General features: G+C 31.6%; 4 protein-coding genes across 5 annotated transcripts; 2 read left to right on the top strand and 2 right to left on the bottom strand.

Moving 5' to 3' along the window:
- Positions 1-41: 41 nt before the first annotated feature.
- Positions 42-7,098, top strand: LOC130898997 (ribonucleases P/MRP protein subunit POP1). The gene is made up of 5 exons (XM_057808648.1): positions 42-1,333; positions 3,195-3,507; positions 5,122-5,492; positions 5,552-5,815; positions 6,752-7,098. The coding sequence occupies exons 1-5, from the start codon at positions 308-310 to the stop codon at positions 7,034-7,036; spliced, it is 2,259 nt and encodes a 752-aa protein (XP_057664631.1). The 5' UTR covers positions 42-307; the 3' UTR covers positions 7,037-7,098.
- Positions 7,099-7,596: 498 nt separating this feature from the next.
- LOC130899003 (rutC family protein UK114) lies at positions 7,597-9,683 on the top strand. Of its 2 annotated transcripts, none has more exons than XM_057808655.1 (3): positions 7,597-7,828; positions 9,193-9,422; positions 9,478-9,683. In XM_057808655.1, the coding sequence occupies exons 1-3, from the start codon at positions 7,764-7,766 to the stop codon at positions 9,600-9,602; spliced, it is 420 nt and encodes a 139-aa protein (XP_057664638.1). In that variant the 5' UTR covers positions 7,597-7,763; the 3' UTR covers positions 9,603-9,683. The 2 variants fall into 2 exon arrangements, with proteins under 2 accessions (XP_057664638.1, XP_057664636.1); XM_057808653.1 differs by lacking the exon at positions 7,597-7,828 and adding an exon at positions 8,757-8,853.
- Positions 9,684-10,550: 867 nt separating this feature from the next.
- On the bottom strand, positions 10,551-17,759 carry LOC130899001 (alanine--tRNA ligase-like). The gene is made up of 4 exons (XM_057808651.1): positions 17,624-17,759; positions 14,416-14,739; positions 14,193-14,364; positions 10,551-10,857 (listed from the first exon to the last, which is right to left on the bottom strand). The coding sequence occupies exons 1-4, from the start codon at positions 17,730-17,732 to the stop codon at positions 10,683-10,685; spliced, it is 780 nt and encodes a 259-aa protein (XP_057664634.1). The 5' UTR covers positions 17,733-17,759; the 3' UTR covers positions 10,551-10,682.
- Positions 11,657-13,403, bottom strand: LOC130898999 (uncharacterized). The gene is made up of 3 exons (XM_057808650.1): positions 13,106-13,403; positions 12,466-13,046; positions 11,657-11,934 (listed from the first exon to the last, which is right to left on the bottom strand). The coding sequence occupies exons 1-3, from the start codon at positions 13,347-13,349 to the stop codon at positions 11,719-11,721; spliced, it is 1,041 nt and encodes a 346-aa protein (XP_057664633.1). The 5' UTR covers positions 13,350-13,403; the 3' UTR covers positions 11,657-11,718.
- Positions 17,760-19,947: the final 2,188 nt, after the last annotated feature.

Genomic DNA, 19,947 nt, shown 5'->3' with positions numbered 1-19,947 from the left:
CTACTTATTACTTATGTTATGGCTAAACATACGAATCATTTAAGAAAAAATTATAAATAAAAAACGCAAAACAAACTTTTCAGAAAATTTTACAAAACAAAACATATTATAATACAAAAAAATCTTTGGTCGTTTTTTTAAAAAACTTTTTCAGTTTTCGATATTGTAGCTTATAGCTCGTTCCAACGGAGCTCTAAACACTTTGACTTATTTAAGTCCATGTGTTGTTGAAATTAGTTTGAGGTTAGTGTAGTTTATTAAACCGAACTAAATTTTAAGTGATACCTGTGTAATAAATAAACGAAAAATGTCTGAAACACCAACAGAAAATGATGATTTACCACAATACTTAACGCTAGAAAAAATAGCGATAGCTAGATGTCGAGAAATACAAGTAATGAATAAAAACATCAACACTTCTTCTGGTGTAAAACTAGCTTTCCAAAAGCTTCCACGACACATGAGACGAAGGGCGATGTCTCATAATGTTAAAAGATTACCTAGACGTTTACGAGAGATACATTTAAGCCAAAGGAAAAAATCGGGTCTGCCATTGAAGAGTAAACGACCTTCCAGAAAGTATAGACGACGTCCTTCTAATTTGAATAGTGAGTATAGTAGACGACAAAGGAGAATAAATTGGTTACAAACACATATTTGGCATGCCAAACGTTTCCATATAGTTGAAAAATGGGGATACAAAATCCCGTATTGTCCTTGTGATAAATCTTTTAGAGCTTGCTACAGGGCGACAATAAATCATTGTTTAATCCAAGATATTTCATATTATAATTGCTTAGAATTATCAGGAGAATTTGAGGATATCATTAATTTGTTTAAAAGATTAACAGAGCCAACTCTGAATTTAAGTATAGGAGCTAACGCTTATTTGGGGGGATTAAGGGAAGGTTCTACAACGATTTTCAGACCTGACACACGCAGAGCTGTAGGTGCAGTTTATTTCCATTGGAAACCTCCAAGAAGTGATCAGCAAATGAGAAAAATCTGGTTGTGGTGCCACGCCGCGTTTCACATTGAACTTTTAGATATTTTTTTAAATAATTTCGATTTCAAACCCTCACAGGAATCGGACGATACGAAAATTTATTTTAACGGTACAATAACTTTGATTACAAACCAATGGAACTTGAGTAGGTTTAGATTAACCGGTCCCCTTTCAAATGCCGTACTTCGAAATACATTTAAAGTCGTTAAATACGAACCTTGGCAGCCGGAGTGGGTGAAAAAATATTTCGAAGAAACTTGGTCAGAACCATTTTGTAGTTCTCACGAATATTGGGAACAGTTGAAATCTGCGGCATCTCCAAACGAGGTAAGTGGATTTTTTTTTATGTACAGTCGTTCTAGTTTTACTTGCAGTAGCCAAAAATACCGTAGAAAAAAAAAGAAGAAGAAAAAATAACAAAGGATTCCGCCGCCTTTAGCAGTCTTAAGTGTGTAAGTTAAGCAATTTGTACTACTGCCAGCGATGTGGCAACATTGTGTGTATATTGTCGAGCGAACGGAAATGACGTTTTCTAAATCTTTCGTGACGCCATATTGATTTTTGGAAGAACTAGAATCTAGAACGTTCGCGTCGGGTGTGAAATGTCAAAAATATCAATAAAATCGATTTTTACCCAGTAAACAGTTCAATTAAATCCAGTTCGATGTTTTTTTATGTTTCTAAGACAATTAAAGAGGGTGATAATACTACCTTCGATCCGGCAACGTTGTGTACCGGTTCTACGTTGTTGTTCAAGCGGAAATGACGTTTTCTAGATATTTTGTAACGCCGTGTCGATTTTTGGAGGAACTGGCAACATCTTGAAAGTTATAAACAGGCGAGGAACGTGAAAAATATTAAAAAATCGATTATTTCACAGTGAATAGTTCAATTGAATCGAGTTCGATATTTCTAAGACAATTAAACAGGATGGTAATGCTACCAGCGATCTGGCAACGTTGTGTATCGGTTTCTACGTTGTTGTTCAAACGGAAATGACGTTTTCTAGATATTTCGTGAAGCCATGTCGATTTTTGGAGCAACTGGAAATATCTAGAACGTTCTAAACGGGCGTGGAACGTCAAAAATAGAAAAAAATCGATTTTTTCACAGTGAATAGTTCGATTGAATCGAGTTCGATGTTTCTAAGACAAACAGGATGTTAATACTATTAGCGATCTGGCAACGTTGTGTATCGGTTTCTACGTTGTTGTTCAAACGGAAATGACGTTTTCTAGATATTTCGTGAAGCCATGTCGATTTTTGGAGCAACTGGAAATATCTAGAACGTTCTAAACGGGCGTGGAATGTCAAAAATAGAAAAAAAATCGATTTTTTCACAGTGAACAGTTCGATTGAATCGATTTCGATGTTTCTAAGACAATTAAACAGGGTATTAGTACTATCAGCGATCTGGCAACGTTGTGTATCGGTTTCAACGTTGTTGTTCAAACGGAAATGACGTTTTCTAGATATTTTGTGACGCCATGTCGATTTTTGGAGGAACTGGAAACATTTAGAACGTTTTTTCACAGTGAACAGTTTAATTGAATCCAGTTCGATGTTTTATGGGGTTTCTAAGACAATTAATGAAACTGGCAACGTTGTGTACCGTACATTGTCGAACGAACCGAAATGATGTTTGTTTATACGCTTAGCGTTTTGTGAATGTACGAGAAACATACGCAATTGGCAAATTTTACTCAACGGAATTTCCAAAAAGTTCACATTTTTCGTTAGAACCATCAATAGTAAGATTAAATTGCCGCCAAAAACCAAGGTATAACAGAATTTGTGAACAGATTTACGCAGTTTGGCATTTTCCCTGTAAAGTTCATTGCTACTAATGCAAAGTTCGGTTAAAATCTAGTAAAACGTATTTGCGACCTAGTTACGTGGCCTCTTTTCTAACAAATTGACATTTTTCCCCCCTACGAAATACGTTTTTCTGAGCAGCCTGTTACTAAAAAGTCGTCAATGTACAAGAACGTTTGTTATGGCAGCGAAATCAATCGACATCACGTTCTGGAAACTGTTTAGACTTACCGACTGTTCGAATATCAACCGAATGAAGGTTATGTCACGTAACTCGGTTAGATTTTTTGATCTGAACGCTTCAATCGAAACTCTAATACTTTTTATAGCCCTTCAAGTAAGAATATAATAAATAATCAATATTTTCTTGCAGGTGTCTCCTCATTTGATATTGCCTTTAATTATATCAGATCCGAGATACAATTTCCCACCAAAAAGAACGAAATCTCTACCGATTGATAGTAATCCGAACGGTACAGATATCGCTCTGAGTAAAAACTTTTCTGATAGTCCTCTTTGGTGTCAAAACGTCCGTAAGGAATTAACAAAAACGAAAATTTCAACCGCAATTCTAAATAAACTAAGGGAAACTTTACTTGTACCTGGGACTGATTTATTAGAACCACCGGCCAGTTTTCCCATTATATTGGTACAAAGACCTGGGGCGAAAAACGCCAAATTCAGGGGTAGGTTTTTACAAAAAGTGTCTTATAAATAATGTCGGTTTTCATATGGGAAAATACCTACTCCTCAATTTAAACTTGTTTGTTTCGATAACCAAGTTGTCGTCTTCAGAGACTCAATACAAACTGTTGAGGTTACGCGAAAACGCGCGCAAATTTCCGAGCGTGTGAAGTTTCGGCACCCAACTGTCTCATATCGCGTACAGTACTGCGTCAGTCTTCCAAAATGCGTTTTTCTACAGCTTTAACGTTCTTATACTTGTTTTGGGGCAAGTTAGCCCCCTTTTTGGAAAGCGCAACACCGTTTACTTAACTTGAGTCTTATCGAGAAACTCATCCTCCAATAAATACAGCAAAAAGCGAAGTTACGCGGTCCCGCCTGTTTTCGTAAAAAACCAGTCTAACAATCAATGCAGATTCTTTCATGGCATTTCCAGTTATATTTGAACCACCCTCGTACAATCTAGTAGCACCAATCATCGATAACCAGACTAACTTGTGGCCTCTGAAGGAGCCGTTGAACCTAGACGTTGGTGAGGGGCTTAATCCTAACCGAGGCAGTGTATGCGGACGATTCCTGCGGGAAATATTATAAAATTCCAAAGGGAATTCAAAAGTAGGGATAATGACAAATCCTCTTCATCCTCAGAGGGTTCTAAGCAAAATGTGTCGACGCTTTAACCGGTGCTTCTGACATCGCAACATTGAATTTTGAACCCGAACGTGAAAAATTAGTGGTTAGATCACCATGACCCTTCGCGAAGAGAGGTCGATCGAACGGAAAGTCTTGTCGTGTCTCTGGTGGAGTTGTGAAGGTTTAGTATGCTTCGATCATCCCGTGGCTCCCAACTTGCCTACTATGTCTGCCAGCTCGCGCACTTTCAATCGACGATCATCCAGTGGATTTTCTTCAACATTTCTGGAGTCGTCATTTGGTCGATCACCGAGATGCTGGTACTTGCAGGTCCTAAGTGAAGGTTTAGTATACTTTGAGATCATCCAGATGATATAGTTGATGCTTTTCTGTCAAATACTCGATGGAAACAACTTCGCGACGCTGTTTTTGTTCTATTGTGAGCTAATGCGGCCCCCAACTTGCCTACTACGTCCGCTAGCTCGCGCACTTTCAATCGACGATCATCCAGTGGATTTTCTTCAACATTTCTGGAGTCGTTACTACATTTGGTCGACCGCTGTGATGCTGGTACTTGCAGGTCGTACGGTCTCGTTTAAACTTTCCTACCCAATATTTTATTGTTGATAACGAAGAAACAGTCTAAACCAGAGTAGAATTTAGTTCAGCTTTTATACTGGTTGTGTTAACGCCTCACATAACGATGATTATTTACAAATTCACTGAAAACTTTCACTATTGATGGCTATCGAAGGAATACTAAACAACATGGCGTCTTCAAACTTGACACATATGCCGTGGTATTTTTCAAGTAGCTACCGCCATCTGTAGGCGAAACCAGGTACTTCTGGGACAATCTTCGTATAAACCCAGTCTTATTATTTACTAAACAACATTGGTTATTGAAAACAGACATTATTTATGAGACGCCTTCTATAATTGGAGAGTGTGGATTGTGGAATTTTAAAATGGAGATGTTTAAGGTTACGGTAGCGGTTGGGATATTATATTACCGTCGGTTTGGGCCCAACCGACTTGGTTAGCATTGATAATGTGGGGCGCCAGAGCTGGCGGTTTAAGAGATAACGATCTAATATCATTCGAATCCGGATCGCAAAATAATTTGTATCCGGATACTATAGCAGGGGAAAAAGAAGAAAACGAAATATCTCTGAAATGTAAAGAAACTTTTTTCAAATTACCCGTGAATAAGAGAACGAATTTCGCGAAATTTCGAATTTGTAGTCCATTCAAATGGAACTGGAGGATGTTGTTGATGGAATGGTCGTTAACGTGTAATGTAGTGAAGGATTTTTTTGTTTTGAGAGACAGAATCGCCTTAAAAAATATTCGTGTAAGCGAACCACGAGGATTTAAAAGGAAAAGTTCGATTTCATGGTTATACTATTTCAGGACGCTTTGGTTAAAAAATATAAAGAAAAAATTGATTTGTTGGAAAACTGTTTGGTTCCCGTACAAATAACGTTGATAAAAAAAGGTTTGTGTCGACAATTTTCTATAATATGTCTACCGCAAGATCGAGATTACGTCAAAGAACCACAAGAACCAAATTCTAATGACGTTTATGAGAAACAAAGGAAAACTTTGAGGAAACAACACAAAAATTTGCTCAAAAAGTTGAGAAAAAAACGAATCAGAGGAAAAAAGAAAGGAAAAGTAAGTATCCCGATTCTTAATTTGAATATTTTATTACATACCTAATCTTTTTACTCTCAACATAACCTCAAAATACCGAGTCACTGGATCTAAATATTGTCGGTAATGCTCTTAAGTCTGGCAACGCTGTCGGAAAATACGTTCGTGCTTCAGACAGTTGTGTCTGTGTTATGATAACACGTGCTAGTCGAGTAGACGCGCCGCGTACTAATCGCGGATAACGAATTCAAATTTTTAACTCGAATTTCGATGTCAATTAATCGATTTGTGTCAAGATTTACTTGCATATTTTCGTTTTACAATATTATAGGTTATAATTACGTACAACGGAATTCTAACTACGTTGATGTTATTTCAGAACATAACCTCAAACATTTCGTGAATTTTAAACATTAAAACCGTGCAAATTCACGTTTTTTCGAGAGTTTTTGATTTGGATTTTTTGTGTTTTAAAGTCATTTCTGTAAGTGAAACATAAATTAAGTGGAAAACTTCAAGCAAAAATTGTTTATTTCTGATATTAATGGGTGGGTATTTGATCACAACTAATGATAATTTTCGTAAATTAATTGTCGTAATCACAAAATAAATTAACAAAATGTTTAATTAACATAAGGATAGTAAAAAGAAGTCCTTTTTTAAGGTACAGGGATAAAAATTAGTTGATTTTGATATATTGTTGAAATATTTGAGATTATTTAATTGTTTTTTTTTTGCAATCTTTTCCATTTTTATTAAAAACAACCGCGGATTTTTAATACAACATTTTCTTCTCCATAATTTGTTTCGATCTTTCACCTCAAATTCAATTTTTAGTATCTATTATTTAATAAACTGATCTCACTGCCAAATTTAACATAAAAATTTCCTGCAAATTATTTTATGTTCGATTCTTTTGTTTTTTTGAAAATTTTTCAAATTTCGCGTTGATTTTAGATCATACCAATCGATAAAGAAATGTTAAAAGATTACACGTGTACTATGAGGAAACTCTGGCTTCCAGAACCCACGATGATACGAAAATCTTGTACTAGAGAAATACTAGGTTTTGTAAAACACGGTGACTTTAGTTTCCTTACAGGTAAAACTAAAGCTATAGGATATATAACATCGGGGGCTTTAATCAAATTATTAACTATGAAATGTGCTAATCAAGTTTTAGTGAGAAATACAAATTCAAAGCAGTACAGATTCGGAACTCTTGATGTAATATTAGATTGAAATTGTAAATAAACAAATTGATACATGAAATTTACATTTAATTATATATTTTACCTTTTTTCCTTTGGCGATATTCCACTATTATCCAATTTTCGTATTTTATCCCTAATCCTTATCGAAAATGGTATAATATTACACTGTTATAAATTTTTATTACATTAAAAAGAAACTATGATTCAAATTGATTGAATATTTTTACTAAAATTCATATTTTCGAATCGTTTAATTATATTTATTACAATAGGTTAGGTTACTGTAAAAACTAACTTCACTCGTGTTATTTCCATAGATAACTTGATTGTACGGAATTTAATTGCCTCGTCCAATATCCTTCTATTACACAAACCACTTGTTTGATAGTATGATTATCATTATTGATTTATCTATGATTATAAATCGTTGCTTCATTTTTAATACATTAGATGGCATCGCGAGTACATCAAAATAATTGTTCCCAATCGATTAACTATAGTATTCTGCAAAAATTAAATGAGAACTATCAAAGTGGCAGTAATTTCACAAAAAAAATAAATTAAAACAAAGTCTTTATATTTTCTGTTCAAAATTAAACAAATCCGGTTCTGTTTATAGAAGATTTATTTATTTTGAACCTACTCGATTGAAAGTCAAAATGATAAGAATTGTGTAAAAATTATAAAAGCAGTGTCATCAAATCTGTTATTTTAGTTTGTATTGTCACAAATTTGTTATCAATATCGTACTAAAAATGGCAAATTTGGTACGAGAAATTATTACCTCCCATAAAAATTCACCATCTCCACCTTTTCTCAGGTAAAATATTTATACTCAACATTATTAAATTATTTGTACATTAAAATAAAGCCAAAAGGTGCAAATGTTTTATCCTCGATAATATCAAAATCTCTATTCACTTTATTAAATAGTTTTATGTAATAAAAAAAAATAATTATTGGAACCAATCTTCTGGAAGGTTAACAGCGTTGCCACGTATAATTTATTGTTTCTCATATTATTGACCAATCAAAAATAATCTTCTCGAGTAATTGGAACGCCATGTTTGTTTTCTTGGAGGGAAAATGTATTTCACGTTAGTTTGGTCTCCATTATTGAGATTACAAGCATATAACTAATCTTGTTCGCGTTTTAAATGAAAATTATTAATATTTAACTACGAATTTGCGAAGTATGTGTTTGTTAGTGTGTTTTTTGTTTGTTCTATTTTGAAAAAGTGCTGGGTGATTTGTTTTAGTGATAGAAAATGTTTTAGTTTTTTTTTGTAAAGTGTTCTTAGTTTTGACTAAAATATCAAGGATATATTTCTTTTATTATGTAAGTAGTATATTTCATCAGTACAGTACGAAAACATTCGTTTGTTTGATAATATTTACGTAACCAGTGGCGGATCATAACGAAATTTACTTTTGTGAGGTTTCTAAATGATTTTCTATTTAAATAATGAGCCAAATTTTTTTATGTAATATATAAACGACGTCTCAAAAATATTTATATTATTTTTAATGTATTAACAATAAGTAATACGAGCACAGAATCTATATTAATGACTGGTTGCCATTTTGTATACCCTGCTTCGTTTTTGCATTAATTTATCTTTAAAAGCGACAAATCGAAAGTTTAAATTACTAAATTAAAATATTTTGAAGGATTTAAAATTTCTCCGCTCCTGATTTAAATGACCTAGAAATTCATTGATGCGCATATTAATAGATAAAAAAAATAATCAATTCATTTCATTTAGTTTAAGTAAATATGTCGAAACTAGTGAGACAAATTATTACAACACTAAAAGCGCCACCTCCTGTGGTGCCAGTCTACAGGTACGTACAAAATTTTTTCATTTTAAAACTGTATAAATTTTTGTAGACTATAAATTACAATACACCCTGTAATGGAACAAAATAATAGTATTTACAGCAACTTCATTATTGAATTAATTATCATTAAATGTATATTTAGATAAGTATTTGATTTGATACCATGGATGTTTAGTCGTTAGCGTAAAGACGAAGTAAGAAAGAAGAATGAATTAATTATTTTGACATTTACTAGATTTGGCAACGTAATTCGGTTATAATTAAATTCGATCATTAGGGGAATTAAAATTTCTAGGGATATTTAGTTTTAGAGGTATAGAGTATATATATATATTGTTCTAGTCAGGCTGTTTCATTCAACAACTTACTGTTTCTATCGGGATCTTTAGGAATTTCTAAAGAAACCAATCAATTAGTGGAAGGGGGAGTGGTGCCTCAAGCTATCCAAGCCTTAGAAAACATCAAGAATGTTTTAGAAGCGGGAAATTCAAATTTAAATCAAGTTTTGAAAACCACCGTGTACCTCAAAGACATCAACGATTTTTCGGCAGTGAATGAAGTATACCACAAATGTAAATATGAATAGAAAAATTTTGTTTGTCCGTTAACTGGTTTTCTACATTGTAGATTTTAATAAAGATCCTCCTGCTGGGACTGCTTTTCAAGTCGCTACTTTACCATTAAACGCTGCTGTTGAAATTGAAGTAATTGCCGCCGTCGGCGATGTTGTGACAGTAAATTCACATTTATAAATATACTTTATCGAATTTTTTTGTTGTTAATATCTTAGTTACATTCGGTCAAAGTTTGTCAATAAACACAGATTTTTAAAAGTTAGTTTCATTTTAATGACCCTATCTTAACAAAATTTTTGGTTCGCGTATTTTTTTATGTTACTTCATTTTGTATATTGTCACGAACTAATTTGACTGTACTATAAAATCTGTAAGACATATTATCATCAGGGAAATACTCTTCTTCTTATTACATGCTTAGTTTTTGGCCTCGTCCATATTTTATTCATGTCTTTTATCAACTTTTTTTTTATTATTTCTTATATGCTTTAACGTTTAGAACTACTATGAGATATTAATAACATAACTAAACATAATAATATAATATAACGAAAATAACAATTGAGTATTTTGATAGCCTCACATATTTTGTACGGTTTTTGAGCTATAGATAAAATTTAGTTGGATTGTATGAAAAAACTTTATTTTCTTCTATTCTCTATACACGTATAGATATTAGTATTCGGCCTTGAAACGTAATGTCAAAAAACATCATTTGGTATATAATATTATTTGATTAATTGTTTTCTGGTTGGAATGAAACTAGATTTGAAGGAAATTTTAAAGTCATTTAATTATTTTCTAAAAACCTTAAAATATGACAATGTTAGTAAACATTAGATATATATTAATAGGACAATAAACTTCTAACATCACTCCATTTTAACCTATATAAAAAATATACTTATTTCTGACTGCAGGTATTACGGTTATCGATATAGTTAAATACAATATACAGGTCACAACAAAAGTATCACAATCTAGCTGAATGTAAAAAATTGGTTAGTATAGATTGAATTGTCACAATCATTTTGTAGAATTATTAACCAAACTGCATTATTCGTCGAAACTATTTTATGTACACTGTAAAAAGTAATATTTTTATGCATTGTGGAGTTTGAAAGATTTCATGATTTTTATTAATATAAAACTTTTTGAACCACCACGAAATGTCGAATAAAGTTTCAATTTACAAAGTGAGCAAAATATATTTCAGAAAATTACAAACATGAGACTCTTGAAACGACAACGATTAAATCAATCGTTAACAGTATCTTTTACGTGATCTTTTATTAATTCATTTGTAGTGTCATATATTTCTTGTTGGTTGTAATTTTTTTTGTCTATACCTACGTCGCGAAAATCCATAGATTTTATTGTCCTTTGGAGTAATATAGCATCGGCTGCAGCCTCCCAAAATGTCGGTTGTAATCTAAAACAACAATTAGAGAGATAGATTTTAAAATTTATCATTCATAAATTAATATTTTATCCTAAAATAGATCACCGAGGAACTCCAATCGATAATGAAAGTATCTTTGCTCCAAAATTGTTTTCTACAGAATTAAATAACTAATTTAACTGGACTACAAATTTTTTTGATAATGACACTACGATTTATTAGAGAAATAATCTTCTTCTTTTTTCTACCTTTAGTTATTGACCTATTCGACTACTTACAGCTCCACAACCATAGACCAATAATAAATTTGTACCTACGTTTTCGAATTATCTATTCAACTTTGCGAAACGGTAATTTTTGTTTTTGAATGTAATAAATTCCCAACATGATTTTTAAATCTCAATCAGATAAAATAGTGTTTTTTTTATAGATGCTTTTTAAAAAATATGCTTGTCAGCCAATATATCAACTTCATCAGATATGAAAAAAATATAGTTATTCAACATTCACCTTGGGAATATATTAAATTTCCCCACGGTGTTACGAGCTTTTTATTGAGCCATATATTCTTTGTTTTTCAATTTTCCTACGGAATGTTTGTCCAATAGAAAAAAAAAAGGATTGAATTTTAACTGATATCCAGGTCAAATTAGCTTTGAGCAAAAAAATTCGAATTTTTTAGATTGTGTGTATTGTATAGATGTGTATTCATTTATTATTGCATTTCGAATAATCTATCCAATTTTAAACAACATCCGAATTTATTTACCGTGGTTAACCCGAATTAACCGGACTATATCAGTTCGTTGACCCCATTTTAAACATTAAATTCTGTAAAAATATTTTTATTCAAATAATTCATCGAGAACATCGATTTCTTTAAAAAAATGTTCAAGCACCTTCCGTTTCTTCTTCAAGATAATTCTCGACATGCCAAATTTCGTCCTTCGGTTCTTCTGATTCCGGAGGAGGCGTTTCTACAGCGATTTTCGCATAATTCTGATCAGATTTTTTCATAACGTTATCCAAAATTTTATCCAAAGCATACGAAATAATAGCTGAAGGCGTGGATTCTTTTTTTTGCGTTACTATTTCTTCTTTCGCGGCCTTGAAGGTTAAAATTAATTTTCAATAATTATCTATATATCATCTTTAACTTCTCTCTCAATCTCATACTCCAACTTTTCCTCTCTTTCTTTCTCACTCCTCACTTCTAATATTCTTTCTCTATTTATAACACTCCTCCCACTTTTTATTTCCCTTTTTTTATCTTTCATTCAGCACCACCTTTTTTAAGAGTCTACTTTCTTCCCCACTCTTTCTGTCTCCCTCTCCTTTTTATATCTTTTATCCATTTTCCACTCTCATTCTTACTCTGCTTTAGTACTTTTTTATACTATTTCTTTTGGAACTTGCTTCTCCGCTATGTCTCTCTCTTTTTTTAATACTTTATCTCTATTTTGACACCCCCTTTTTGTTAAAACACTCCCCCTTTTCTTATAACACTTCCTCTTCAACAGTCTCACACTCTCTCTGTCTCTCTCTGTTTTGATACTCCTTCCATAATTCATCACTCTTTGTAAGACTCCTCCCACTTTTTTACTACACTATCTTCTCTCTTTTTTTGACACACATTACCTCAGCAGTGGTGACGTCTCCGAAATCTACGTGGGGTATAACAGTGTCATAATCGATTTTGACGGTTTTCGAATCAACGGAATACATTTGTTTATATTCGAAATCGAATTCCTGTGCTTCTTCGGGTTCTATGGCAACTTCTTCCTCTTCCAACATCGGATGTAAGAATTTTTGTTCGTCTTTGAGTTTTTTCATAATACGTCGGGTGTAATAACCTTTGTAAGCAGCTTTTATTAAAGTAGCAGCTCTGTTAGCTTCTTCGTTAGTAACACCGGTTTGTCTGTATAATCTTATGGCGCTTCTAGCGGCTATTCTCCAATCGATAATTCCACTTAAGAGCTGTCTTTCCATCTGTTTTCTCGTCTTGAATTTCCTATATGCCTGTTGGATTATTTTAGCGGACTCTTCTGCCAGATCCGATGGAATTTCCGCTTGTTCGAGTATATCCGCTATGATGTTAGCTTCTTCTATTTCTTCCGTTTGTTGTTCGGCTTGAATCGTTATAACGTCATCCCTGATTCGTTTCTTGAATGCTTCGTGTATAATTTCTACTATCTTATCAACTTGCGGTTTATCCAAACCTAATTAATTATATAATAACATTCAAAATCGTAGCAAAAATTGCTAATAAGTAATTTACCACTTTGTTGTAAAAACTCCACGGTAGCTTCCGCTATCTCAGTTATACTTTGAACCATTCTTGCAGCAATTCTCGCGTTTTCTCTGGTAATAAGCAAAGCTTCTAAGTAATCCGCTATGAAAAGATACATGTTTTCCGGTTGACTTCGTAGTACTTCCCTTGAAATATCTGTCATGAGCTCTCTAAGTCCTTCAGGAATACAATAAATATATTTTGCGGCATGTCTCGTTAATAGTACATTCATTTTGTTTTGTAATAATATATGTCACTACTGTCAAAATTATAAGATTTATTTACACATTATTGATACAAAAATTTATATGCACGCCACTGGTGGACAACTTATGACATCATTCTATTTGACGGTAGATACACAATAGATAATTTGAAAGTATAGAGGTTAAAAAAAAAACAAGAAACAATATTTCATTCAAGCTTTTAGCTATTTCAATCAAATTGATACACAATATATTAAATTAAAAAAGAATGGTGGCATTTAGTGCATCATATTAATTTATGAATTATTCAAATAATTAATTTAATAGCTTCTTTAGAATATTTCACAGTATTCGGTTTCTATAAATGTAATACTTTCTTTGTTCTACACACTATATGTAAAATGGATTGTTTCTTTTTATGCAAGTGTCATTGACTCACTCAGGTAACTTGAATATTCGATTGTTATTCGTGATTAACTTGGAGATGAATCGTTATTTTAAGAAATATTCAGTCTCTTGTATATTATTATATCGTACTGATGTACATGTTGCTGTTATGTTTCTTAAAAATATTTCACTGTATTGTCATTTCGATAAATGTTATGCTTTCTTTGTTCTACTCACTATACGGAAGATTGTTTCTTTTTATTTGTGAACTCGAAGTCTTTGATTAATTCATTAATTTCGATTGTTTATCATTTTGAGATGGATCGTTGTTTTAAAACCGTTACGAAATATTCGGACTATTGTATATTAATAAATATAATAAAAATATTCAATTATCGTGCAATCGACTCTAGAATGAATTTATCTAAAAAAACTAGAGAAAAAAGCACGATTAACTTCAACACTCACATCAGATAACTTACTCCTCCTTTACCAGTTCCTTTACAGGTGATTCTGTAGATGTCGTTTTAAGGATTTCTTCCGGTTTTGTTTCCATTTTGTGGACGTTATCACCCAGAACGTGTTCCTCTATATCTTCGATAAATTCAATACCATCTTCTTGTATTTCGGATGCTTTGTGTTCCATTTCTTCACCTGGAAAATGAAGTCAAAAATATTCATAATTTTCAAATAACATTTCTATACCTATGGAATGAACAGTTTCAAATACTGGCGATGCTTTGGAAGTGAACGCTTCTTTAGCGTTTTCAGCTTCGGAAACTACCACTGTTTCAGCTTCGGAAATAGCTTCGGCTGCTGTATCGGAAACGTTCGCTACTAATTCGTGTTTTTTAGATTCGATGTCTTCATGTAAATCTGTTGCTTTGGAAGAGGCTAAATTAAAAGTTTCTCCTAGTTTTCCCATAACGTTTTCGACGCCGTTTTCGGCGGTAGTGACGGCTGTATGAACGGTTTCTTTCACTGTATCCAGTCCTGATGAGATTCCCTCTTTCGCTGTTTCCCCAACATCTACAACAAATTATTTATTTAGGTGTATTTTAATATTTTACATTTCTCAAATCATCGTACTATTTTAAAACGCTGGCAACGCTGTTTTAATATGGCGGGAAACATTTGACTATTAAACTTAACGTTAATTTATTATAGAGAGCAGCTATTGACCACAATCGTTATTATCTTTGTAATTATAACTCGTTATATCGTATTTTCAAAAGTATACTGATTATAGGGTTAACCTATACGTGTATTTATTTTTTTTGTACACTCTAGAAGGTCAATAACTCTGTCTAATTAAAGGGAATATTTTCGTTACAATTCACAATAGTCCAGTCAATAAGTATTTCTTCTCATAAAATTCCAATTTAATTTTAATATTTCAAAAACGTTATGCTATGAAGTCATTTGGTATATAAAATCAATAATGAAATTTTCGTTAACAATTTCAACGAAAAATTGTGTTATAAAGAACTGACGTGGATCTAATTTATTGATGAAAACTTAAATGTATTCAATAAGCGAAATTTGTAAATCAATTACGGTCCTGTGTGAAATATTTTAAGTGTTGATAGCGTGATGCGTTTTTCTTTTAACTTCAAAATGTTAACGATTTTTCAAAATCGCGTGAGCTCGTTGAATTACTGTTAATAATATATAGTTTTATTGGATTTCTGCTACTAGACAAAATGCCTATTTACACGAAATATTTATCAGCTTATTATAGAAATTACGTTTTGAATCTATAAGAAAAAAATATTTGGAAAAACAGTTTTTAATTATTTGCTGTAAATATGGAGGTCAAAAAAAGAAGAATAATTGTTTTTTATCTATGAAACCGTAAGTCCTTCTACAGATGTCTTTGATTAATTCAGGTAACTTCGATGGATCATCTGTCATTCGTGCTTAAAACGGAGATGAATAGTTATTTTTTAACCGTTACTAAATATTCAGACGAAATTTTTTGTTAAATCATATTATTAATTTATAGATTAATAATAAAGAAGTGTTTTTTTTTTTTCAAATCTTTATTAAAGAAACCTTCAATCCCTTCTACATATTCAAAATAATTCGTCAGCTTTTATTTATTCCAATGAAAAGGCGAAATATTTCATAATTATTTTTCATGGTCAGCTGACTCATTAATTTCAAGTCACTGTATCACTTCTAGATCTTAAAACATGTTGCTTCAGACGTATTCAACAACTACATTTGCATGGTATTAGAAATTATGATGAATTGCAAACTTTTCTTTAGAAATGTAAGTGGAAGTCATGATTGCGTGAAGGACTATATTTAGAAGCCATCAATATATTTTTTGTTCAAGTTGTGTACCTCATCTGAATTGGTAAATTAGGTTATTGATTGTACAAGAAAATTATTTCTAATAATAGAAGCGGGATTTTAATTAATATTTTTAAGAAGCGGTGTAAGAAATTTGTCTTTTAATATATTAAGAGCAAAATAACTTCAAAGTCTACATAATATTCCAGCTGTTTTTATGTTTCGCTTTTGGGTTTCGACGGGGAATTAAAACTATATTTTCACGAAATAAACAATCCCAAAATGTAAATAACGAGTTAATTCTTGATATAACCTCTAAAGAAAGTTTTTTTAAGTGATTTTTTTGACAAAACAAAAATAAATTGTATCCTACTCACTTAAAAAATCGCACAGATCAAAATTATCATTATTAGAATTTGTTATCACGAGTAAATATTCCTAAAAGATCAATCTATTTATAAAAAAATTGTCACTACTCAAAAGTACAGGGTTTCTGATATACAGGGTGTTGAAACAATAGTAAAGAAAATATGGGTTAAAATTTGGACTTTTTGAAATAATAACATGAAATATTTGAAAATTGAATCATTTTTTCAAGCCAATACACTATTTAAATTAGATTTATAGCATTGGATTCAAGAGATAGGGGAAATTGAACTATATAAACAAACCTCTTGAATGTTGCCTATTTTCTTATGCTTAAAATAACCTTGAATTCATTTTAAAATACAAAAATCTATTTTTTTTAAGAATTCATATTTTAAGATTGTTTTCCATCAAACTAAAGTTGTATAACTTTTTAATCAAGGTCTACAAGTTGTTTTTAATGTTCAAGGTCAACTTTGCGTTTTATCTGTCGTAAAACTTTATTCAACCGAAACTTCTGGATTTTTTGAGATTATTGAAGATAATATCAACGTTCTCCTTCGATTTTTTTGTATTACAACGTTGCTATTACACAACTGTAGATACTATAAAGTATTTTTGTAAAAAAAAAAATTCAATCCAACTTTAACCCTGTATATTTCGCACAGATATGAAATTGAAGAAAACCAATATAGAGAGTAATTTAGATACACGTTTTCTTGATCGATTCCTGTAAAAAATAAATCGATATCTCGAATAGTTTTCAGAATATCGAATTTCTTCTACAAGCATGTCAAATTTTTTTCAAATTGCTTGATTTTTTGACGTGGCATTACTTATTGTATTACCATTTTTCGATTTATTTTCAATATATAAGATATACACAAAATAAGTCATTCAAAATATTTTATTAAGATTTGAAATTTAACAGTGTAATTTTTACAGTGTACTAACATTACTCACCTGATAAAATAAGAGTGACCTACTTTATCAAGTCGTTTGTCAAAGGAATTACGTTGAAAAAGCATACAAAAAAAGCATGGAAAATAATATAAAAAGAAGAAAGTAAAAAAATTTGTTTTAAATTGATACATACGTACAACTATAATGGTAGGTAAACCTGTAAATAACAAAGTTCTTAAGAAATTTATAACTAGAGAATTGAATTAACAGACGTCATAAAATACACTGTAAATTGTGAAAAAAATTATATTAACTTGTTTAAAGGTAGAACTAAATCAAATCCTACCTTCCAATACTTTCCCTCCTTTTGTTAACGTCTCCGAAACTGAATCTTTAGCACCTTCTATGAAGTTTTTTCCGTTTTCTACAAGTGGAGAACTGCTAGCACACCCCATCTTCTATAAAAAGAAAATCGACCACCACCCGCGACGGTTAATAGAAAACTGACCGTTGGAAAAACCACCGGTCTGCTGAAAACTGACCGGGTGTCGAAGGAAAATCCGAGCGTTCACGCCAAGCGTGAAATTTTCAGTAACGCCGCTTATTTAACAAAAATAATCAAATTTATTTTTTCTTTATACTGTATATTATCACATATTTCTTACTTACCTTTAATGAACCACCCTGTATGTTGTAATGCTAGAATGAGAACTGTCAAAATATCATGTCACACTATAAGGTAATTATAATATAAAACGTTATGATAGCTGTCAATTTAAATTTTTGAAACACCCTATACAATAATAATGCAAATTATAAACTGAGTTGTTATAATCTTATAAAAAATTATATTTCAAATCTTTCTGGTATATTTAAAAACCGAATACAATAAGTTTTAGGTTAAAATAAAGTCGATGTTTTAAGAATAAATTTTGCACTTTAATCCCCCGCACTAATATCAACAGTTAGTAAAATTGTGAATTTTCCAAGTATATCGGCAGCAAAAAGAAACAATTTTTGAATATATTTAAATATTTTCCAAGACTGATCGATAGGTTAAACATTGTAAGGTCAATATTTTGCTACCTTACGAAATATTAAGATGATTGAGATAAGTCCTTATGTGGTCAAAGACCTAACTGTTAATTTATTCACTAGCTTTATCAGAAATCTTCGCATTTATTTCCCAAAAAAGTCTTAATATATCATTATAGTTTTACAGAAGTATTAATTAAATTTATTACAGGTACAAATTAGAGTTTTCTAACATTGTTCTTTTTTTAAATATTAATATACGTTTAATATTTAGGGTTAATAACAACGAAGTAAGTTGTAGTAGTTCACAGAATGCTAGACTGCTGAGGTCGAGGCCAATTGTAATGTGAAAGAAGATGGTATGACGTATTTTATTAAACAAGGAGATAATTTGGAAATAAAACACTTCGTTTTTTTTTTAATATAATTTTTTCAACAATTACAATCAGTGGGTATATTATGTGAAAACTATCTAACCATTCATTACTACATTTTTTTATACAAATATAAGTTCATATAACATCCATCATTAATATTTGGATTTTAACTTGACCAGTTTTTCAGTATGTACCGGTTGTCCCAATAAGAATGGCTCTCGGCCATATCTCGGGAACCATTTATAGTACAGCTTAGGGAAAAAAAATTTATAACAAAATTGACCTCGAGAAAAACCTGGAAATTATTTACGGAGTTGTAAGTCCACCGCCAGAGGGCGTAATTAGATACCAAAAATTATAAATTACAAATTTTGTCTAATTAAGATGCAATTAAACTATGATTATCGTATTCTTCAAGAAATTTTCCCGGTAACAGCAACCAAGGAAAGACAATTTTGAGGAATCAAAAAATGTTAAAATCCGTTCAGTCAAACAGCAGTAATTTATGTTTAGAGGAAAATGCTTGAAATTTACACATTTCTTAAGATATCTCGTAATACGAAAAAGATATCGAGATGCGGTTTTCGCTATTCTGTTGCTAATTTTATCTACTTTCATATTCCTTAATTAAAACTGCATGTTTCCATTCAACATTTTTCAAGGATAGCTAGATTTAAAAAAATAAATAAATAGCGCCCTCTAGCATATACGTTATTCATTAGGTTGTTTCGAAATTATAACTCTTACATTGGTAGAAAGGAGCTCTCTTCAAAAAGACTAAGTTTGCATAGATAGATTAAGTAAAACTGGACTTACATGCGTTTTTTCATAATAAAGTTCCCACTTTCCCCCATCTCTTATTTGAAGAGATAGACTAAAACTTGTAAGATCAAATATACGCTGAATGTCTTGAAGAATACGATACGAATAGTTTAAATGCATCTAAATCAGACAAAATTTGTAAATTATTCATTTTATAATTTTTAGTATTTAATTACGCCCTCTGGCGGTGGACTTACAACTCTGTAAATAATTTCCAGGTTTTTCTCAATGTCACTTTTGTCATAAATTTTTTTTTCCCGAAGCTGTACTATAAATGGTTCCCGAGATATGGCCGAGAGCCGTTCTTATTGGGACAACCGGTACTTCGTATTAAAGATGTTTTAGTCGGGGCGCTAATAAAACGTTGGCTTGTTAACTCGTATATTCAGAAATTTATGCAGCTCGGCTATTCATAAACTCTGAATCTCGTGAGCTC

Source organism: Diorhabda carinulata, chromosome 10 (genome assembly GCF_026250575.1).
Source record: "Diorhabda carinulata isolate Delta chromosome 10, icDioCari1.1, whole genome shotgun sequence".
Classification (NCBI taxonomy): domain Eukaryota; kingdom Metazoa; phylum Arthropoda; class Insecta; order Coleoptera; family Chrysomelidae; genus Diorhabda; species Diorhabda carinulata.
Note: the sequence above shows the minus strand (reverse complement) of the source record. Positions and strands in the feature narration are given on the sequence as shown.